We start from the raw sequence: 24,060 nt of genomic DNA, 5'->3' as shown, positions 1-24,060 counted from the left end.
CCTGCAGCCTTTATTTGTTTAAATTGTCTTCGCCTATAACTCCATGCCATTGCAAACAGTGGCGTAACTACCGTGGGTGCAAGGGGTGCAGTTGCTATGGTGCCCAAGCTGCCTCTGTGGCCCGCCACTCCCCCTGCACCCAATCACTCACACAAGGTGGCCTGGTCTAGTCAGGGCCATCAAGGGACGCCCAGCTTTCAGCGTTGTCATGGAGAGACAGCTCCACCAGTTGCAAGGCAATCGGAGCTCATGCACCGGTGCCAGATTCAAATTGCGCTGGCTCTAGATGTCCATGTCTGCCGCTGCACCAGCTGTAATTAGCTGGCATCTCCCGGCCCCAGATCTGCACCCGCTGGGGGAGGCGAGAGGCTGCTGGAGGGACACAGGGAGGTGAGTTCCTGGGAAGGCATAATGTGTAAGGGGCACTACTATTGTGTGGAATAAAGTGTTATATGGGGCACTACTACTATGTGGCATAATGTGTAAAGGGTATTACTGTGTGATATAATGTGTAAATGGCATTACTGTGTGATATAATGTGTAAGGGGCATTACTGTGTGATATAATGTGTAAGGGGCATCACTGTGTGATATAATGTGTAAATGGCATTACTGTGTGATAATAATGTGTATGGGGCATTACTGTGTGATATAATGTGTAAGGGGCATTACTGTGTGATATAATGTGTATGGGGCATTACTACTGCATGGAATAATGTGTATAAAGGGTACTACTGTGTGGCATAACCTGAATGGAGTTATGCTGAGTACACACGGGAAGATCTGTTCAGCGTACGATATCGCTAAACGATCTCCCTTGAAATTCTGGGTGTGCTGGATGAACGATTTTGTTCATCCACACATCAAAGATATCACCAACAATGAACGACCAACGATCGCAAACCCCTATGGAAAATGCACGATATCGCCCAGATTGGCCTGCATGCATGATGGACGATATCGTTATCGTTCAGTGGGAGCGCGCATCGTTGGTCGTTCATTGCATACACACGGAACGATATAAACGACATATCATTGAACGATAGCGTTATCGTTCATATCGTAACGATATATCGCTCCGTGTGTATGCACCTTTAGGTCCAGAACAACGGCAGCGCATAAAGGACAGACAGACAGGCATTCTTGCTAATTAAATGTCTTACACTCAGCACACAGAATAAGAGAGGTAGTGCAGTTTATCATACACACAGTACAAGGACAAAGTATCAAGAACAACTCAGACATGAGGACAGGTCACTATCATGCTATGTACTAAGGATAATGTCCAAGATGACCCATCACCACTGCCCATGTAACACACACATCATTTCCAGGTTTATGGTCGCCATGGTAACAAGGCGGACCGTGGCTAGAGCAGACGTGGCCGCTCTTTACACTTGTCACTTCTCTATGGTCACTATAATATCACGTTTCAATTTTTTTTCTATTTGTCTGTCTTTTTCTTTTTTTTTTTTTCCAACCAGCTTTATCGATTCGCTCGTTGGTTTCTATCCTGTGCGCCGTGATACTGTGTCCGCAGAGGGTCAAACCTCGCTCAACATGGCTGCCCACCTGAAGAAACGCGTTTATGAAGAGTTCACAAGAGTGGTTCAGGTGAGAGATGGCCGGATGACTGTGCGCAGCCATGGGCCGTAGTAGTTTGTATTTCAGCCGCCTGCCTTCCGTTGGCTTCCTCCGTATGGCGACTTCCAACATGCCCGTGTGCGGTTTTAGGAAAGTCCGGGGATCATGCTGAGGCCTCCATGCCTTACTCTGCATGTACCAATGAGACGTCACATAGACATGAATGACATTCCTCTGTCCCAGTCCTCACTGGCCAGCTCAGTGTGGGTGCATAGGTTAATGCGACACCTGGGTCTCCAGAGGTTGTGGAACTATAGGTCCCAGCATGCTGTGACAGAACCTGGGATGGGATGCTTGGGCCTGAGGTACCATAGGCTCTGGAGAGCTATCATCTGCCTGATCCTCATACACCGTTCTATGCAAATTCTACGCTGCCTGGGGCAGAGGATGTGGAACTACAGGTGCCAGCATTCCATTCAGGACTCAGAGCATGCTGGGACTTGGGGAGCACAGTATCACAGTGGTTAGCATTACCACCTCACAGCACTGAGGACATGAGTTTAATTTCCAATCATAGTGCTATCTGTGTGTTGTTTGTATGTTCTCCCGTGTTTGCATGGGGTTTCTTCCAGACGCTCCAGTTTCCTCCGACATTCAAAAACATACTGGTAGGGTAATGGACAAAAATGAATCCTGGTGTGTGTGTGGGGGGGTTCATGTGGTAGAGATTACAGACTGTAAGCTCCACTGGGGCAGGGACTGATGTGAGTGTCCGATATATTCTCTGTACAGCGCTGCGGAATATGAGCTTGATGCAGAGATTTACACTAATGCAATCGCACCTCTGATCACTTACGTATCGCATTATCGAAAATCTGCTGATGTCTTCCAAATCTTACCTAAGCCTAGGGACGCCCCATGCTGCCTTGTCATATCCGTCCGGTGACGTGCATCAGCCTAAACATCGGGAACATCGATGCAGATCGGGCAGCCATGCATCGTCTGAGTGAAGTCTGACCTGTCTCAGCCGCTGCGTCTCTCCTGACACGCTGAGAGCTCTCATACTGCGACGGAGATTGCAATATCTAAATTATGCACGCCCATGAAACTGCGTATAAACGGTCAGACGCGCCTGCATTTACCTAGCCGCCCCCCCCGTTACCGCCCCAAAAGGATGACTACTAGTCACTCACTGTATAAGAGAAACCTCTGTTCGAGCGTAATTGCAAGTATGGTTTTCATGCATGCGCAATGGCTAAATATCGTTCAATCTGCGTAAATATCGGCACTGCGTAAATCTCTTATCAGGCCCTATGTGTGCGCTATGAGTAACTACCTCTTGGCAGATTGGTGTCACCGTCACAAATGGACTCCCTGACAGGCACCGCAGTGTTTGGGACAGGAGAGTAAAACCAGAAAATATGATTTGGATTTATGTACATCAGTGGTTCTCATCCTTTCTCCTGTACTGACACATGTATGTTACACAAAGCCACCATCCAGGAAATGAGTCCGGGAAAAATAATCATTTATTTCTTTTATTTTCCAATAAATGTATATTTCACCTATTATTCCTATTATGTTTACAAGCATCATAGGCTGTTTTAAAGCAAAACCATGAGAAACTGATTCAGAAGGTCCTCGTATGACAATACCATATTTATGTAAAAGACCATCACACATCCCTAGTCATTGGCTCTGCTTAATAAAATTATTACGTAATAATGATAAAACTGCCCCAGAAGTAGGGTCATCAGATCAGCTGTGTAATTCTGGGTACACACCTGAGCGACACAGCGGCTGGCTGACCATTGCGCAGACCAAGCGACTGATTTGGTGAGCTATGCGCACTTACCAATCATCCGCTCAATATATCTGGCCAGACATCACAACTGGATGAGCATTTAAATTTGCCTGCCCAGTTGTGCTGTTCGTGTCGGTGGTCCCTGCGGCCAGTGTAATGGTTCGGTCGGTGGGTCGCCCATACACACTGGTAGCTGCACGTGCTATATCCGTAAGATATCGCGTCTGCCGTGCTGCACGCTGTCACCATATATCTGTGAACAATGTCGTTCACGGATATATTGTGTGGACAAATGAACCAACACACGTAATGATATATCGTTCATCGGCAGTACGAATGATATATAGTATAGTGTGTATCCAGCATATCTCTGGACACATGAAATACACATGCAGCCAGTCATGGTTACATGGGTGATTTTTATTTATTTAATTTTTCACCAATTTATCACACTTTTAAGAAAATAGTCAGTAGAGCTTTTATTGTGTAATTAAGGTTTCCTCTTATAGATACACAACAGATTACTTCTTATTCAACTAGTCATTATAACAGGAAAAGCCTTGGTGATATGAATGTATATATCAGGGGTCTTCAAACTTGGCCCTCCAGATGCTGTGGAACTACACATCCCAGCATGCACTGCACATAGTTTTAGCATGCTGTTATATCAAAAAGGTGGCAGTGCATGCTGGGATGTGTAGTTCCACAGCAGCTGGAGGGCCAAGTTTGAAGACCCCTGGTATATATTATCTAGTCTTCATTCTAGCATCCTGCACCTGTCACAACCTGTGCAGTTCCTCTATCCTGCCTGGGGTGTTGCTCTCTGCTCTGCTTCTAGCACACTCATATGCTGCAACAAACTGCTGAGATTAAGCAGTTTGTGTGCTAGAAGCACCAGAGCAGACAGTGACTCCCCAGGCAGGAAAGAGGAACTGCACGGGTCGTGATGGGTGCAGGGTGCTAGAATGAACACTATTATCACTTCTAGATGTGTAAGTAGAAGGTTCTTATATATAGTCTTCATTCTCAGCAGTTTGTGTGCTAGAAACACCAGAGCAGAGAGCGACACCCCAGGCAGGATAGAGGAACTGCACGGGTTCTGATAGGTGCAGGGTGCTAGAATGAACACTAATATAGAGTCTCAAAATAAGTGTTTTGGGTTTAATTCCATTTTAGGACTTTTCAGCTATAGAGTAAATTAATTGGGCGAAACTTTCCAGTCGGGCACCTATCAGTGACCGGCGGAGTGCGGTGATCCATCGTTTGCTATTGAAATACTGGTTACGCAATAGGAAATATTAGAAAAACATTGTTTTTAAAGCAAAATGTTGTTGTATTAACTTTCAATATCCAAATGTCATTTAATGGATTATTAATAATACATTGCTCTCGGCACAGCAGCAGCCGTTCGAAGAGCTCTCGGCGAAGAAGCTGCGGCTGACTAAACCGAGCAAGTCTGCAACGCTTCACATCGACCTGTGCAAGGCGACGTCGCCTGCTGACGCCCTACAGTACCTCCTGCAGTTCGCACGCAAGCCCGTGGAGGCAGAGAGCGTGGAAGGTGTCGTGAGGATCCTGCTGGAGCATTACTACAAGGTAGCGGAGAGCTTAAAGATGAACTTGGATGCAAATACAGTAGTTTAAGTCTTCCCACCATAAGTATTTCTCTATAGATTTGTGTATATAGCCCACGTATATATGGTTAGCACTGGTACCTCACAGTGTTGCGGTCTCTGGTTTGAATGCAACCGCTGTGCAATTTGCATGGAGTTTGTATGTTTTTCATTTATTGGTTTCAATTTCACCCTAGAATACCAATCGTACTGGTAGATAAATAACTGCTGTCTAAGTTGAATCTAGGTTGTCTCTCTGTTGAAGGAAAGTTGGTGAGTAACCTCCATTAGGTCAGAGGCTCTCAGGGGCACCACTAAAGCATTGGAGGCCACCAGTGATAGGAAGCTAATTAATCCTATTATATTGCACTAAATAGGGGTTTTTCCTTTTTTTTTAGGAGAATGAATCTTCTGTGAGGCTGAAAATTGCATCATTGTTGGGCTTATTAACCAAGACGTCCGGCTTCTGCCCAGACTCCATAGTGGACGATGTGATCAGTACTCTGCAGAATGAAAGCAAGTAGCTCCTCTCCGTTACACTATTGTGTGTGGGTTTTGTGTGTTGTGGTTACACAGCACATAATTTACACAGTGCTGTCTACGGGTGATGCTCGGTTCCGTTACATCACGTGTGTTCTATTCCCAATACTGTGCCATCAGAGTGTAGAAAGAATCTTAAGCTGCGTACACACGGAACGATCTGCATCACCAACGACTTGAAAGATATCTTTCAAAGATCTCTTTCTAATGGTGCGTACAGACGTAGCGATTTAAAAGAACGATTTGAACGACAACGATATCGTTACCATTATCTTTAAAATCGTTCTTTTAAATGGTCCCTACCAACTTACCATCGACCAGCGATGCGTGGCCACGTTTGGACGATAGCTATATCGTCCATCGGCGGTGCATGCCGGTCGACTTGATCGATATCGAGCAAGTTACTATAGATCGCGGGTCACTATAGCCATCGGTAAGTAGTTGGTGTGCTGGATGATCAATATTGATCAAATGAGATCTTTGAAAGATATCTTTCAAAGTTCTCTTTCAGTGAAGTCATCCTGCCACATCTCTGAACAGGCAAAGTTGACGATATCGTGCAAGTTGGCCTACATGTACGGGCGATCATAGATATCGTTATCGTTCATGCGGGAACGCGCATCGTTGGTCGTTCACTGCATAAAAATGAACATTATATCGTTGAACGATATAGTTATCGTTTATAGATATCGTACCATGTGTACGAACCTTAACACCACACAATACTTAATATGAAGACCACGTAGTCAAAAGAGAGCTTCAGTGACATAAATAAAGTACTTGTGTAATAATAATTACTTCTTACAACCATATCTTGGCCCACAGGGCTACTGGGGCTTTGTCTTATAGTTATAGTTTATTTAAATTCTATATGTTTGGTTTAAGGAACAGAAATCTTATATCTAAGGGCTTTGGGTCTAGATTATTCCCAACACTAGAGGAACGAGTGCAGTATGGCCCTTATTTCCTATCCTGTTACTGTACTGATTACTAGGGGTTTACCTGGGAATATTCCCATTTTCAGGGGATTGTTTTTGCTCCTCTCTCTTCAGAGTCCCATCAGGTTCTTGCTCAGCTGCTGGACACTGTGTTACCGATCGGACTTAAGCTGCTGGACAATGCGCCCATCCGGATGAAACTGGTGGATGTAGCATACAAGGTACCGAGAGCGGAAATGCCGCTTACGTTTGAAGGCCGCTGTATGTAATATGATAAACTTGAAATGTGATTAATAAGAAACTCGCTGAGACGAGCTCCTCCAGTGATAGATTGTTCCATAGTCTCATTCTGATTGGGAGGAGAAAATCACTGTAATTCCCTGAGTACGAATATGTCTGATACCCATATAGCTGGGGCCTGGACAAGACTGGGAGCTTTACCTTCATCTGTGGATGACCTGATCTTGTCACTCAGAAGCGTGATCAGTGATCTCGGTGCCTGGAGTATTTTCCAAGGCGTTCTTTGGAAGGGGTGTGGATTAACAGAGAGTAAAAAGGTCGACAGTGTCTAGATAGACACCAGGGGCCAAATGTAATAGGATGAGAGTTTAGCAGTAACACTATCACATTGGTGGAGTTTTATCTTCAAAGTGGGAAACCGTCTGGATGAGAGTTTAAATCGTGAGAGTTTTTTGAGTCTAAAAACAGGCGAGTTTGGGAGAATATACAAAGTGTGATAGTGTTACTGCTAAACTCTCATTTTCTAAACTCTCACCCTATTACTTTTGGCCCCAGATGTTAGACAGTCAATAGGTCGATAGGGACAAAAGGTCTAAACAAAAATGGTCGACACGTGTGTTTCTTTTTTTTTTTTCTTTAGCACTAATCTTCACCCTAACTCGTACCCTTACCCTCCCCTTAGTGCTTAACCCTAACCCTCCCTCCTGGTGTCTAACCCTAGCCGGCGAGGTAAGTACCTACCCCTCCAGTGAAGGTCTAACCCATAAAACAAAATGGACCATTTTTTTTTTGTCGACAATTTTCATGTCGTTAACGATATCGTTCAGTGTGTATGGTTAATGTCGTTAACAACATTGAGCCCGGCAGTGCAGGGGAAACATTTAACGATATCGCTCGTGGAGCATATCGTTAAGTGTGTATGAGCCTCTACACTTACAGGGCGACACAGGTGAGGCAGGGAGGCTGTTGTCTGTACTCCATTCTATTAGTATATTAGCAGTAGTTTTTTTTTTTTTTAGTTTATACCAGACATGGTGCATAATGAACTATATAAATATCTACCCGGCCCCTCTGATTCTGTGGCCCACTCCCTGGAGATAAGGTCTTTACATTCATGTGTTATACAGTGATCTGTCCAGAAGACCTGGAGACTTTAAACAGCTCAGTGTTCTGGACTGGAGAGAGTAGAGTGTGATTGGATGTCAGCCAATCATGTGACCCGTTCTGCGGCTCACGTCCATTCACTCGCCATCCTATCCAGCTCAGAATCTTCGGCTGTTACAAATCTGTGAAATGTTTACCAGATTGCTGTGAAACAAGATATTTTATCTGTAGGATCGTCTGAACACTTTAATGGTGGACGTCATTGTGTAATCAAACCTTCCCAGGCACTTAATTTTTGATATGGTCCTGAAAATTTCAGTCCTACGTTAGTGTACATCAGGGGTTCCCAACCACGGTCCTCAAGGCACACTTAACAGTCCATGTTTTAAGGATAGCCATACTTGAGCACAGGTGACTCAATTAGTACCTCAGTTATTTTGATTTAACCACCTGTGGTGAAACATGGATATCACTAAAACCTGGACTGTTAGTGTGTCTTGAGGACCGAGGTTGGGAATCAATGGTGTATGTGCTATCGGCGAGCAGGTTTATATACAACAGCTTGTGTTTGGGGGGACATGAATGAATACAGGATTTTTTTCGGATTCTCAAGCGATCATTTTATCTCTCGCCCTAATCTACTCTTAGCACCTGTCAGACACCTGTCATGGGGTCAGGAACAAGTGCCTGCAGCTTCTCGGCTGTCTTGGGGCCATAGACAAAAGTCCCTCAAGCGAGACAGAAAGTACAGTGATCAAGGACGTCCAGAAGATTATTGGTGATTATTTCAATGATCAGGACCCGCGTGTCCGGACTGCTGCTATAAAGGCCATGGTAGGTGTTTTTTACATGTTGTATATATACAGTCAGGTCCATAAATATTGGGACATTGACAGAATTTTCAGATTTTGGCCTCTATTCACCACCACAATGGCTTTGAAATGAAACAAACAAGATGTGATTTAACTGCAGACTTTCAGATTTAATTTGAGGGTAATTACATCCAAATCAGGTGAACGGTGTAGGAATTATAACGGTTTCTATATGTGTCTCCCACTTTTTAAGGGGCCATAAGTAATGGGACAAACTAAACAATCCTTAATCTAACTTTCACTTTTTAATACTTTGTTGCAAATCCTTTGCAGGCAATTACAGCCTGAAGTCTGGAACGCATAGATATCACCAGACGCTGGGTTTCATCCCTGGTGATGCTCTGCCAGGCCTCTACTGCAAATGTCTTCAGTTCCTGCTTGTTCTTGGGGCATTTTCCCTTCAGTTTTGTCTTCATCAAGTGAAATGCATGCTCAGTTGGATTCAGGTCAGGGAACTGACTTGGCCATTGCATAACATTCCACTTTTTAGCCTTAAAAAACTCTTTGGTTGCTTTTGCAGTATGCTTCAGGTCATTGTCCATCTGCACTGTGAAGCGCCGTCCAATGAGTTCTGAAGCATTTGACTGAATATGAGCATATAATATTGCCCGAAACACTTCAGAATTCATTCTGCTGCTTTTGTCAGCAGTCACATCATCAATAAATACAAGGGAACCAGTTCCATGGGCAGCAATACATGCCCACGCCATGACACTACCATCACCATGCTTCACTGATGAGGTGGTATGTTTTAGATCATGAGCAGTTCCTTTCCTTCTCCATACTCTACTCTTCCCATCACTGTGGTACAAGTTGATCTTTGTCTCATCTGTCCATAGGATGTTGTTCCAGAACTGTAATGGCTTTTTTAGATGTTGTTTGGCAAACTCTTAATCTGGTCTTTCTGTTTTTGTGGCTCACCAATGGTTTACATCTTGTGGTGAACCTTCTATATTCACTCTTGTGAAGTCTTCTCTTGATTGTTGACTTTGACACATATACACCTACCTCCTGGAGAGTGTTCTTGATTTGGCCAACTGTTGTGAAGGGGTTTTTCTTCACCAGGGAAATAATTCTTCTGTCATCCACCACAGTTGTTTTCCATGGTCTTCCGGGTCTTTTGGTGTTGCTGAGCTCTCCGGTGCGTTCTTTCTTTTTAAGAATGTTCCAAATAGTTGATTTGGCCACACCTAATGTTTTTGCTATCTCTCTGATGGGTTTGTTTTGATTTTTCAGCCTAATGATGGCTTGCTTCACTGATAGTGACAGCTCTTTGGATCTTATATTGAGAGTCGACAGCAACTGATTCCAAATGCAAATGTCACACCTAGAATCAACTCCAGACCTTTTACCTGCTTAATTGATAATGAAATAACGAGGGAATAGCCCACACCTGTCCATGAAATAGCTTTTGAGTTGATAGTCCCATTACTTTTGGCCCCTTAAAAAGTGGGAGGCACATATAGAAACCGTTGTAATTCCTACACCGTTCACCTGATTTGGATGTAATTACCCTCAAATTAAATCTGAAAGTCTGCAGTTAAAGCACATCTTGTTTGTTTCATTTCAAAGCCATTGTGGTGGTGAATAGAGGCCAAAATATGAAAATTCTGTCAATGTCCCAATATTTATGGACCTGACTGTATATCCCCCTCAGCTGCATTCCAAAGTCAAAAAGTATATTTACTAAAGATCCGTTTTTAAAAGTGGCAGATTCACAGCTGTATTTAAAAGGGCTGTTGTAAATGTACGCGCATATTCAGGTTTGTCTTGTGTGTATCACTATTGCCCTTTTAAATCCAGCCATCAAAGCTGCTGTGAAACGGCGGCTTTGAAAAAACTATTTTTAGTAAACGTACCCCAAAATGTTTTTTAAAACCGTTTTAGATCACAAATTCATAAGTTCGCCTTGAGACGCCAGTACCTTGTGGTTTGGTTGCGTCGATGCAGATGAACTCACCGATTCTCTCTCCCTGCTTTTCCTTACACCTCACTCATACCCCACTTCAGTTCATGTAGACGTGTGTAATGTTACAGTGACGCTGTCTTTGTTCAGTTACAGCTCCACGAGAGAGGCCTGAAATTACAGCAAGCAATGTACAGCCAGGTACTGTGTCTCTAGCCATACAGGTGTTATGTCCCTGGGTGAGATGTACTGTATCATGTCTGATACATCAGATCTAATAATGTGGACAGGAAAATAATGAAAGCGCAGTGCGTCTAACCACGGGGGGGGAGTGACGTGGGGTGGAGCTGTGATATTCCTGTATAAATTATTCTTGTATACATATCAGTGTTCTCCCCACGCTGTTTTTGTCGGGCGCCCTGCAAAATTCACGTTCCGCTTGGCACTGTGACGCAGCCGAACAGTCACTCTGCACTGATGTAGGAAACATCAGCGTAGCACAACTTATTGGGTGCTTTACCGTACCAGGCGGCAGCTGAGTCGGCACTGCTGCAGATCCCTTCCTTATAAAAGGCAGGACGCGGTTGCCAGCTGGAACAGTCAGCCGGTGCCCACTGTTATGTGGAAAGAGAAGTGCAATGTCTCAGCGTGGGCAGTATAGCGTTCCTGCTAGGCTGCCCCTCTTAGCAGCACCCCGCTAAAACGGCCCGTGGGTGCAGTCTCCATCCACGGGACCAGTGTCCAGCGGGTGGGGAAAATAGCGGTGCAGCGATCACCGACGGTGAATGGATGCTGGGCACATGCACCTGGCTTGGGGGCAGCCCGACATGTATGTAAGTGCCGGGCACGCCCTCGAGAGTGATAAAAAGGGGGTACATCTTAAATACACTCCCCCTTTTCTTGTGATTGGCTGGTACCTTATCACCGTTCACTTTATGTCCTAACAAAGCTTAGTAAATAGACCCCATAGTGTTCTATATCCTACCATTCCTTTATGTTTGTGTAGGTGATTTAGAGTCGAATGTTATTTTATTACATATGCATTGTATGTGACTGTTTGCTAGCTGCTGTATTGACACTGGGCCTGATTCATCGCGACCATCGGACTTGCGACGGAGACCCTGAGGTAGGGTCTCCCTGCCACAAGCCCTGGAGTGATTTTGGCTCTATCAGAGCCAAAATCACTCCCACTGACATCACTAGTGATGTCAGTGGGGCCGGCTTCAGACGGTAGGCGTTCCCATGGGAACGCCTCCGTCTGGCAGGCATGCCCCCGGCACGCCCACCAAAGGGGCATGCTGTCAATCAACATCGACCACACGCCCCCTTTGGTGCGAGAACCGGAGCGACAGCTTGGCTGTCGCAGTCAGGGTCTCGCGCATGTGCACGACGGAGCTCCCTCCGTCGTGTCATGCGCAGTGGAGAACATCGACCCACTTTATTATTATTATTATTATCCTTTATTTATATGGCGCCTTACAAAGTACAAAAACAAACGAGCTCACAAGACAACAGTTATTAACAGTACAGACAATGCAGTGCAAGTACATGATTTATAAACAATGCTGCATAACACCTAAATAAGCAGCAGGGTATCAGTAAGCAGTTTTAGGCACCATTGTAAATGAAAGTAAAAGTAAGGCAAGAAGAAGCACGTGAGGAAAGAGCGTACTGCCGCTTGCGAGTGGGTCTGAATGACCCCCACTGTCTTTTATTTCTGTCTGTCAATTATAACGATCACTGCTTTTCTCTCCGTCCTCTTGGGGTGGAGGTTTTTCTCTGAGTACTTCACATTCGTTAAGATTTTCTGAAGGCTGTCACAGAACACTGCAACTGTTGCCTTTATATTGAATAGGTCAAAAGATAAAGGAATATAGGAGAGAGAGCCCTCTGTGCTGTTCATATATATCATGTATGGCTTATTTGTCTCTTCACCAGTCCAGTTTATCTGTCCCTGGACAAGAGCCTTCTTGCTGCTCCCACTAGGCCTCCTTGGATGGGGTGTCAGCATGCTATGTTGTACCTCCTATGCATCCTTTCTGGAAGGATGTTGATGGCCATTCTAGTCAAGAGTATGGCACCATCTAATGTTGATAGCAGACCGGTAGTTACTAAGGTGCCTAAGCTACCTTCTCGTTGGTGGTTCTGGCCACTGTATATAAAATGAGTAATAATATTAAATACAAAACTAGGCATGTTTTGTATTTAATAATATTGTCACTTTAAATTCAGTGTCTGAAACCATAAAAGACGCACGGTAGCTGTGAAAAGCGTCTCTTAGTAAATTACTCCTTGGCAGCCCTCTTGCATCGAAAATAAAAGTAGTAGGATTGATTTTTCCCTGCTACAAAGAGCTTACATACAGTCCCAGTGTCTGTCACACTGCTGTACTGGTTACACTAAAATGATATATATACAAAATATTAGTGAGACTCCAGCCTGTTAGTTGGCTATATACAGTACATCTGGTCAGCTGAGATTGTAGAACTGATTAATCCAATATGGAATGTACGATGCGTTTGTGATCGCTATAAAGAAAAGAAGACAATTGTTTGTGGTCTCACAATAACAGCCTCTGGTATTGATTAACCATTTTGAAATTGTCTCTGTAAGTTCTGAGATTATTTAGCCCATAACTTGGGGTGACAAGTGCACAGTATCGTGTTGATGAGACGATTTGGAGATTATTGCTAACAGTTCAGCTAAGAATGATACTAGATAGATAATGGCGCAGTGCTGTTGAGGATACCTGACCTCTCTGCTGAAATCCAAAGTAACACATTGTGCTATGTGTCTCCTAATTGATCTGAGAGTATTATCCTGTGGCTTCCCATGCGCAGGCCTGTAAGCTGCTGTCCGATGATTATGAACAAGTCCGTAGCGCCGCCGTAGAGCTGATCTGGGTTTTAAGTCAACTGTACCGTGAAAGGTAAATTTATTCTGAGAAATGTCTTTTAATCATTGAACGGGGAAAGTGTAGGCCTGCTGATTTAAACAGAGTGAAGTCCGGTGCCCCCAATGTTAGGCGCTTACAGTTTGTTTAATAATGACTGCGTCTTGCAAAAGATGTACCGGCCGGTGATCGATTTCTTCATACAAACCATTTTATTTTCTAGGCCATTGGCTCATCATAAGCTGTAATCTGTTTCTATAGAAATTTATGATAATTCCTGTAAATAATGACATGGAAATGTTTATTTGTTTCTAAAAATATGTTTTTACAAGTTAAAATAGATGTGTAACTCTGCTCTTCCAGTAGAGGGAGTATTACACATACTGGCTTGTTATGCTATAACCCTGCTCCTCCAGTAGGGGGACTATTACATATAGCTACTTGTTATGCTATAACCCTGCTCCTCCAGTTGGGGGACTATTACATATACCTGCTTGTTATGCTATAACCCTGATCCTCCAGTAGGCAGAGTATTACATATAGCTGCTTGTTATGCTATAACCCTGCTCCTCCAGTAGAGGGAGTATTACATATAGCTGCTTGTTACGCTATAACCCTGCTCCTCCAGTAGAGGGAGTATTACATATAGCTACTTGTTATGCTATAACCCTGCTCCTCCAGTAGAGAGAGTATTACATATAGCTGCTTGTTACGCTATAACCCTGCTCCTCCAGTAGAGGGAGTATTACATATAGCTACTTGTTATGCTATAACCCTGCTCCTCCAGTAGAGGGAGTATTACATATAGCTACTTGTTATGCTATAACCCTGCTCCTCCAGGAGAGGGAGTATTACATATAGCTACTTGTTATGCTATAACCTTGCTCCTCCAGTAGAGGGAGTATTACATATAGCTGCTTGTTATGCTATAACCTTGCTCCTCCAGTAGAGGGAGTGTTACATATAGCTGCTGGTTATGCTATAACCTTGCTCCTCCAGTAGAGGGAGTTTTACATATAGCTACTTGTTATGCTATAACCCTGCTCCTCCAGTAGAGGGAGTATTACATATAGCTGCTTGTTATGCTATAACCTTGCTCCTCCAGTAGAGGGAGTGTTACATATAGCTACTTGTTATGCTATAACCCTGCTCCTCCAGTAGAGGGAGTGTTACATATAGCTACTTGTTATGCTATAACCTTGCTCCTCCAGTAGAGGGAGTGTTACATATAGCTGCTTGTTATGCTATAACCCTGCTCCTCCAGTAGAGGGAGTGTTACATATAGCTACTTGTTATGCTATAACCCTGCTCCTCCAGTAGAGGGAGTGTTACATATAGCTGCTTGTTATGCTATAACCCTGCTCCTCCAGTAGAGGGAGTATTACATATAGCTGCTTGTTATGCTATAACCTTGCTCCTCCAGTAGAGGGAGTATTACATATAGCTACTTGTTATGCTATAACCTTGCTCCTCCAGTAGAGGGAGTGTTACATATAGCTACTTGTTATGCTATAACCCTGCTCCTCCAGTAGAGGGAGTGTTACATATAGCTACTTGTTATGCTATAACCCTGCTCCTCCAGTAGAGGGAGTGTTACATATAGCTACTTGTTATGCTATAACCCTGCTCCTCCAGTAGAGGGAGTATTACATATAGCTGCTTGTTGTTCTGTCATTGCTAGAGGCCTTTCCCAGAATGGTACATGTTTTATATCTCTTTCCAGCATTGTTCCTATCCCCTCCTCCAATGAAGAAATCCGCCTGGTGGATGATGCGTTTGGGAAAGTCTGTCACATGGTCAGCGATGGATCGTGGGTGGTCCGGGTTCAGGCATGCAAACTTTTGGTGAGCTTGTCCGTCAGTTACATTTCAGACTAAAGGCTTCTTTCATTTGCGTATTCATGTAAAACCTCTTACTCTCAGCAAGATTTAGATTTACCCCTCTGATTCAACAAACTTGCAAGTGGGTGTCTCAGTTTTCGGAAAATCTGCCACGTCATTAGCATAAGACGCAGACGTGCAAAGCGCGTTCCCAGCCATGGCCTTATACGCGAATTCTGAAATCGGAAATGCGGTAAATCAGAATCTTTTTGAGCACAGACTGAGAAAGTGGCACCTTTGCTCTCTGATGGTTCAGTGTGCACAAACCTATTGTGTATAAGGTTAGCGTTCCTGCTAGACTGTTTTAGTGGGGCGCCGCACCCTGCCCGATTTAAAAAAGGCAGTATGTGCCCTGCCCTTATCACGGCGCCCCGCTAAAACAACCTGCCGGATGCCATAGCCACCCGAGGGCTGCAATCTGTGGGGGGGAAAAATTGCAGTGCAGCGCTCACAGGGCCGTAGACAGCTGGCATGGGGGGGAGGGTACATGGCCTAATCGAGGGAAAATACTTTTCTTCTTCAGGGTCCATAGGGATCCACAGGGATAACCATGGGGTGTGTGTGTGGTTGGAGTGATCCGGGCACCAAACAGTCAAAGCTTTAGCTCCCAGGATGCATCAGTCTTCCTCCACATATACCCCAGCCACAGGCAGACAGTTTTTCGTTTGGTGCCGGCAGGGTCGGTCGCACCTTAAAACGGGGACTGCACAAGCAGTCCCAAGCTTTATTTTTAAGATTTCTTTTTTTTTTTTTTTTTTCCGAGCAAGCAACGCTCTAATGGGTGCCTGTGCTGCTGCTCCGACTGCCAGTGACCGCAACACCATTGTGTGGTCCAGTTATTACGGTGGGCGCCAGCAGTGCTTTGCTAACCACTCCACTGGGGACAGGTAAGGAGATACCCCGCTTGCTTACCTCAGACGGTGGAGACCTGCTCCCCCACTAGACCACCAGGGCAGTTTAAGTCTGGCGCCGGGGACCATGGCAGGCCATCTGCACCCGGCGGTTGATGCGGCAGAGGGGAGGTAGGCTCTCCTCTCCCAGCCCTCAGCGTGATCCCTCACAAGCTGTTTCCCGCCTCTGAGCTGCTCCTCCTCCTCACCCTCCTCCCTATATGAGCCGCTCAGCAGCCATTATTATGGGCTTTGCTGAAGCTACAGGTCTCAGGAACTTCTGGTCCTGTCTGCCTGTATACCTCTCCCCGGGACCAGGTTATACAGCGCTCAATCTTACCAGTCTACTAAGGCTTGATTCAGTGCCCATTGCAAGTATATTTATTTATACGCATTGTATGTGACTTGTGCTAGCTCTGCTGTGTGATATACTGCCTTAAATTTTCTGACTGTCAGTTATATCTTTCCCTGCTGCTCTTTCTTCTTCAGGGTCCATAGGGCTCCACAGGGAGACAAAGCAAAGCTTTTAAATCCCAGGATGCTCCGGTCCTTCCCCCTGTGGGCAGTTCAGTTTCGTTGGTGTTCGGCAAGGAGCTGGACCACCATTATAACAGCCCAAGCTTTTAGTTTTATTTTTATTTAATATTTATTTCTACCAGAAGGATGAGCAGCACCAGACTGTCCTCCGGACGTCTGTGCTGACACCCCATCAGGGGATCCGAGGGGAACTAGCTAGAAGGCTCCCCGGACCCCCAGACTGCAGCCCGGAATCCAGGGGACAGGTAAGGCGGAACCCCATTCGCGGGGACCCGCGTATTAGTACAGTCTTGCCTCCGGAGACAGACCGGAGGCACTGATGTGGACACTGGGGAGGCAGCCCACTAATCCACTAGACCACCAGAGCAATAACATACTGGTGCAGAGGCATATTATAAAAGCATGGGGACACGGTGGTTAACGTCAGCCGGGGATAAGGCACGCGCCCTGCAGCCCCTCCCCCAGCTCTAGGCGCCATTCCACTGCGGTCCTGATGTTCTCTGGGATGCTCTTCCCTCACCCTCTGCCACCTCAGAGACGCGCGGCAGCCATTTTAGGCAAGCAGTGTCTGGGAATCGTTGGTTCCAGTCTCCCTGTGTACCTCTCCCAAAGGCCAGGTTATACAGCGCTATATCCTACCAGCCACTGCGGTCTGTGTAGTTGATAATAGTGCCCATTGCAGACACGTAATATTCTTATTTGTATGTGACTTGTGCTAGCGCTAATCTCTGTTTTTCTACTGTCCGTTATAACTATCCCTTCCTTCTGCTATACCCTGTCATACTAAGGTATAGAGGGTCATTGTACCTCACACTTGTGAGGGCTATCACATACTTCATACTGCGCTGCACACTACATTGTGCCATATCTAATGTGATTGCTCGCTCCCTGGTATCATATGTAGTGCTGTTGCACACTACCTTGTGCCATATAGAGTGCTGTCGCTCCAGGGGGGCACCAGTAGCACAGATGTACACTATATTGTGCTATATATATTGCGCTGTTGCACATTACCTTGTGCCATATATAACGCTGTTTAATACTACATGCTGCCATATATAGCGCTGTTGCATATTATATTGGGTCATATATAGCGCGACTGCACACTACATTGTGCCATATTTCACATACTGCAGGTTGTACCCTGCACTGTATCATTACTGCCCCCATTCTGTTGTCCTGTAACTCCTGCTCAGCGGGCCCCGGTGCCCCTCCCTCAGGACCCACATAGGGTGTCATTTTCACAGATGCTGGCAAAAATGACGGAACAGAGAGCGGCCCCCGTAGTGACTCCCCCTGTGGGATGGCCACAGCAGGTACTACCTGCAAATCCTTTGTCTCCCCCATGGGTAGACATGCTGTCTACCTCAGTACAGAGTTTGGCTACTACCTCTACAGCCTTGCAGCAAACGCTACACAAGGAAAAGCCTTTACCTACCAAACCCTCTAAACGTGCTCTGTTATCCTCCCAGTCCACTCAGTTATCTGATTCTGACCTATCATCTGGGGAGGCAGAAGACGCAGACCTCTCTCACTCTGACTCCATCTCCGGAGAAGAGGAGCCACTCTCTAAGCTAGATATACCTGCTCTTGTCAGAGCTGTAAAATCCATTTTGCAAATAGAAGAGGATGAACCCGCTCCTAGGAAGAATAATGCACTTTTTAAACGACAAAAGGTAGTTCCAGAGTTCCCTCAATCAGACCAGCTACCTGATCACATGAGTGAAGCATGGAATATGCCTGGTAAAAGGTTTCAAATTACAAAACGATTCAGTACCTTTTACCCTCTTCCAGCTATTGATTGCACTAAGTGGGAAGTTCCCCCAGTGGTGGATTCTCATGTAACTCGTTTGGTTAAAAATGCCACATTACCCACTCATACTGCAACCTCCTTGAATCTTCAAGGGAGCAACTCTCCTAGGTATCTCACATTAGGGATGTAGCCTCCTACTTAGGTGAGGCAGCTATGGATACGATGATATCTGCCACTTCGGTAGTGGCCCGTCGTATCATTTTAGCTCCATTCCTGGAAAGCAGATTCAGACTCAAAACGGGCTCTGGAGTGTCTCCCTTATTTGGGGGACATCCTATTTGGTCTAGACAAGGGGTGGCCAAACTCTGTCCTCGAGATCTACCAACAGTTCACGTTTTCCAGGTCTCACTTTATCACAAGTGAAATAATTAGCTCCATCTGTGGATCTTTTAAAATGTGTCAGTGAGTACACCTGTGCACCTGCTGGGTGACCTGGAAAACGTGAACTGTTGGTAGATCTCGAGGACCGAGTTTGGCCACCCCTGGTCTAGAGCTAGATAAAATTGTGACTACTTTGGCAGCTTTCAAGACTGTGTTCCTGCCCCTCTATCTATAATACAAAACCTAGGACATCATCCTTTCTTTCCTTTCACCCTCAAGGCAAACCCAAGGATCAGTCCTTTCCACCGCACCAGAAATCGGCCAAGGCCTCCAAGCCTAGGGCCAAACAGGCCTGGGCTACTAGACGTCCACCTGCTAAATCTGCGGACAAACCTGCAGCCTGATGGGGCGGGCCTCTCTCTGTGTGCTCCCAGGGTGGGAGGCCGACTTCTTCAATTCGCCCCGGTTTGGCATCAAACCACGTCTGATACCGGGGTAAGAGAAGTGGTCTCCCACGGATACGGTCTCCCACGGATACGCCCTCTCCTTCCTGAGGCAACCCCCACCAACAGTTCTTTTGCACAGGACCTCCATTGGACTCAGGCAAGGCCCTGCTGCCCCACAAAGCCATGCAGTCCTTACTGAATTCAGGAGTAATAATTCAGGTCCCCTCCTCAGAATGTGGCAAGGGCTATTATTCTACCCTTTTCTTAGTTCAGAAGCCCAATGGGTCTCATCGGCCTATCCTCAATCTCAAATCTCTGAACAAGTTTATCAGGGTGCCCAAATTTCATATGGAAACTCTCCATTCTCATAACCTTGCTATGGAACCTTGAAATGTTATGGTATCCCTGGACATTCAGGATGCGTACCTAGAGCGCCTTGTCATCAACAATCTCTCAGGTTTGCTATACTACAGCAACATTACCAATTTCAGGATCTGCCGTTTGGCCTCTCAAAGGCCCATCGGATCTTTACTAAGGTCATGGCAGTTATGGCGACCTCTTTGTCGTCAGGGGATCATACTGCTCCCATACTTTGATGATCTTTTGCTGTTGGCAAGCTCCCCAGAGACTCTTCAACGCCATCTGCAGAAAGGTAATGGTTATCAACTGGAAAAAGTCTTCCCTGATACCCTCTCAAAGGATGGTACATTTGGGAGCCATCCTAGACTCTAGAGTTCAGAGAACCTTCCTGACGGCAGACAAGATTTCAGTGATACAGTACAGACTACGCAGACTGCTTCACAATCACTGAGTGTTGTTTCACTCTGCAATGCAGGCCTTGGGATCAGTGGTGTCCACCTTAGACATGGTGGAGTTCACCCAGTTTCACTCCAGGCCCCTGCAACACCTGATCCTCTCCAGGTGGAACGGGCTACCCCATCTACTCAAATCCCAGATAATGAGCCTCACCCCAGAGGTTCGCTTGTCCCTAGCCTGGTGGCTACAGACTCCCGATTCGAACCAGGGTCGTCTCTTTTGGATCCTGGACTGGGCTCTCCTCACCATGGACGCAAGCCTCCGAGGGTGGAGCACAGTAACCAGCCAACACTCCTTCCAGGGCCAATGGTCCCCAGTCGAGGTAATGTTGCCAATCAACATCCTGGAACTTCGAGCCATCTACAGAGTTCTTATTCTGGCTCAGAATATTCTGAAAAACAGACCAGCACAAGTACAGTCCGAAACGGCACAGCTGTGGCCTACCTCAATCATCAAGGGGGCACTGGAAGTCAGTCAGCAATGACAGAAGTGTCCCGCATTCTCACATGGGCCGAACACGAATCTCCCAGCCATCTCCGTAGTGTTCATCCCGGGGGTTCTCAATTGGGCAGTGGATTTCCTCAGTCGTCACGACGTGCATACAGGAGAATGGTCTCTACACCCAGAAGTCTTTTAGCTTCTGGTGGACAAATGGGGTCTCCCAGAAGTGAATCTCATGGCATCAAAACACAACAGCAAACTTCCAGTTTATGGAGCAAGGACTAAGGACGGCCTTCATAGACGCCTTGTCGGTGACATGGACCTTCCAGTTAGCATATCTCTTCCCTCCAATATCCTTGCTTCCTTGAGTGCTTCGAAAATTCAAACAGGAGGGAGGCACAGTCCTGCTAATAACTCCGGCTTGGCCCAGACGTCATTGGTGCTCAGATCTTCTAAGACTCTATAGACATTCCTCTTCAACTTCCTCTACGAGTAGATCTGTTGTCTCAGGGTCCATGTCTACATCCGGACCTAGTCTGTCTGTCTTTAACTGCTTGGCTCTGTCTTTAACGGCTAAGGGATTCTCTAGCTCTGTGGTCCAGAACATGCTCAGAGCACGTAAATCGGCCTCAGCCAGGATTTACCACAGAATTTGGCATTCATATTTCCAATGGTGTGCTCCACGAAACTATCACCCTCAGGTCTTTAGAGTTTCTCGAATTCTTGCCTTTTTTTTTTTTTCAGGCTGGACTGGATCTAGGCCCTCCGCCTAGCACCTCTCAAAGTGCAAGTTTCTGCTTTGTCTATCTGATTTCAGTGCAAGATTGCTTCTATACAGGATGTCCACACCTTCATGCAAGGTGTGCTAGAGATACAACCTCCCTTTGTCCCTCCTGTGGCTCCATGGGATTTGTCAGTGGTGCTCAAAGCACTTCAGGAAACTCCATTTGAACCTCTGGAATCGGTGGATATCAAATGGCTCACTGCGAAGACTGTTTCTTCTGGCTATAGCATCTGCCCGTAGGGTATTGGATTTAGGGACGCTTTCATACCTATCCCCCTTTTTAATATTTCATCAGGATAGGGCTTTTCTTCGAACACGCCCAGGCTTCCTTCTCAAGGTGGTTTCTCGCTTCCACCTGAATGCAGAAATTGTGGTTCCGGCCTTTAATTAATCAGACCTCTCGGCAGGTGAGGCGTCTTTGGATGTGGTCCATGCTCTAAAGATCTACGTGGACCGTACTACTTCCATCAGGAAATCGGACTCCCTCTAACAAACAGATTCTGGCCAGATGGATTTGCATGACTATCTCACAGACTTACACGCAGAGAGGCCATCCTGTGCTGACTACAGTCTCTGCTCATTCTGCTCGCTCTGTGGGTCTCTCGTGGGCAACCCAGCTTGGCGCCTCCAGCTGAACAGCTATGCAAGGCGGACACCTGGTCTTCTGCCACACCTTTCTTAGGTCTTATGCCTTTGATACATTTGCTTTTCAGGATGCTTCCTTCGGGCGTAGGGTTCTCCTATCAGTGCAGGAGTGAAACACTGCTTTGGGACATCCCCAATGTCTTCCTGTGGAGCCCTATGGATCCTGAAGAAGAAAATTAGTTATGGTAAAACTTACCTTTGCTAAATCTTTCTTTGAAGTCCATAGGGTCCGCAGGGCATCCGCCCTGACGCACCTGGTTTCTATGGGCTTCTTCTCTTGGTCACTTGTATCCTTCTCTGTGTGAGAGTGTGATTCTTCAGTGTACCAGTCTTCCTACAGATATGAACGATTTTTAAAAAAATCTGACCATGTGTATGCACCATAAGAGTATTACTGTAGCATGTAAATTAGAGTCAGGCCTTATGTTCATGTCTGACACAGTTCAGTGTTTTTTTGTTTTTTTTTAACTGCACATACTTCTAATTCTCACTGTACCTACCATATTTGCATAAAGTCGCAGACATGCGACCAGCTAAAGACACACGCCGCTGCGTCCATATTGTGCAAGTCGGTGACGTAGTAGGACACGCCTGTTTTGTGTTTGGAGGGAGGAGATGGACTAATTATGTAGCCTGTTGCTGGAGAGATTGGTTCTGCTAAGTGCAAAATTTTTGAAACGTCCCCAGTAAACCTCCTGAAACTGTAATTCTCTGCTTTCTCCTATAATGTACTGACCTCTTGTGCAACCTTCTATTATAGGGATCCATGCAGCAAGTCAGCCACCACTTCCTGGAGCAGACGCTTGACAAGAAGCTCATGTCCGACCTGCGGGTAAATGGCTCTTATTTCACGTATGTGATTAACTGTCTGAGCGTTTGCGTGTTAGACCGGTGAGTCTCATTTCACATTGACAATGAGGAGGTATAATAACTGTCTGAGCACTTGTGTGTTAGACCTGTGAGTCTTATCTCACATTGACAATGAGGAGGTATAATAATTGTCTGAGCATTCGCGTGTTAGACCTGTGAGTCTCATCTCACATTGACAATGCGGAGGTGTAATAACTGCTTGAGCGTTCACGTGTTAGACCTGTGAGTCTCATCTCACATTGACAATGAGGAGGTATAATAACTGTCTGAGCGTTCACGTGTTAGACCTGTGAGTCTTATCTCACATTGACAATGAGGAGATATGATAACTGTCTGAGCACTCGCCAGTTAGACCTGTGAGTCTCATCTCACATTGACAATGAGGAGGTATAATAACTGTTTGAGCGTTCACGTGTTAGACCTGTGAGTCTCATCTCACATTGACAATGAGGAGGTGTAATAACTGTCTGAGCGTTCACGTGTTAGACCTGTGAGTCTCCTCTCACATTGACAATGAGGAGGTGTAATAACTGTCTGAGCGTTCGCGTGTTAGACCTGTGAGTCTCATCTCACATTGACAATGAGGAGGTATAATAACTGTCTGAGCGTTCACGTGTTAGACCTGTGAGTCTCATCTCACATTGACAATGAGGAGGTATAATAACTGTCTGAGCGTTCACGTGTTAGACCTGTGAGTCTCATCTCACATTGACAATGAGGAGGTATAATAACTGTCTGAGCGTTCACGTGTTAGACCTGTGAGTCTCATCTCACATTGACAATGAGGAGGTGTAATAACTGCTTGAGCGTTCACGTGTTAGACCTGTGAGTCTTATCTCACATTGACAAGGAGGAGTTATGATAACTGTCTGAGCACTCGCCAGTTAGACCTGTGAGTCTCCTCTCACATTGACAATGAGGAGGTGTAATAACTGTCTGATCGCTCGCAAGTTAGACCTGTGAGTCTTATCTCACATTGACAATGAGGAGGTGTAATAACTGTCTGAGCGTTCGCGTGTTAGACCTGTGAGTCTCCTCTCACATTGACAATGAGGAGGTGTAATAACTGCTTGAGCGTTCGCGTGTTAGACCTGTGAGTCTCCTCTCACATTGACAATGAGGAG

General features: G+C 45.7%; 1 protein-coding gene across 2 annotated transcripts in view; it reads left to right on the top strand.

Moving 5' to 3' along the window:
• The first annotated feature begins 1,462 nt into the window (after window positions 1-1,462).
• Window positions 1,463-24,060, top strand: part of INTS4 (integrator complex subunit 4) — a 44,385-nt gene continuing 21,787 nt past the window's right edge. The window contains exons 1-9 of one of the 2 annotated variants that reach the window (XM_088473806.1): window positions 1,463-1,613; window positions 4,789-4,983; window positions 5,399-5,516; window positions 6,593-6,699; window positions 8,471-8,656; window positions 10,751-10,801; window positions 13,441-13,529; window positions 15,217-15,337; window positions 22,827-22,898. In XM_088473806.1, the coding sequence (XP_088329932.1) occupies window positions 1,560-1,613; window positions 4,789-4,983; window positions 5,399-5,516; window positions 6,593-6,699; window positions 8,471-8,656; window positions 10,751-10,801; window positions 13,441-13,529; window positions 15,217-15,337; window positions 22,827-22,898 (993 nt within the window). In that variant the 5' untranslated portion in view covers window positions 1,463-1,559. Of the gene's footprint in view, window positions 1,614-4,785; window positions 4,984-5,398; window positions 5,517-6,592; window positions 6,700-8,470; window positions 8,657-10,750; window positions 10,802-13,440; window positions 13,530-15,216; window positions 15,338-22,826; window positions 22,899-24,060 lie in introns of both variants that reach the window. The other variant, XM_088473805.1, reaches the window with a different exon arrangement.

The sequence above is a fragment of the Taudactylus pleione genome, unplaced genomic scaffold, assembly GCF_031769625.1.
Source record: "Taudactylus pleione unplaced genomic scaffold, aTauple2 ptg000140l, whole genome shotgun sequence".
Classification (NCBI taxonomy): Eukaryota; Metazoa; Chordata; class Amphibia; order Anura; family Myobatrachidae; genus Taudactylus; species Taudactylus pleione.
Note: the sequence above shows the minus strand (reverse complement) of the source record. Positions and strands in the feature narration are given on the sequence as shown.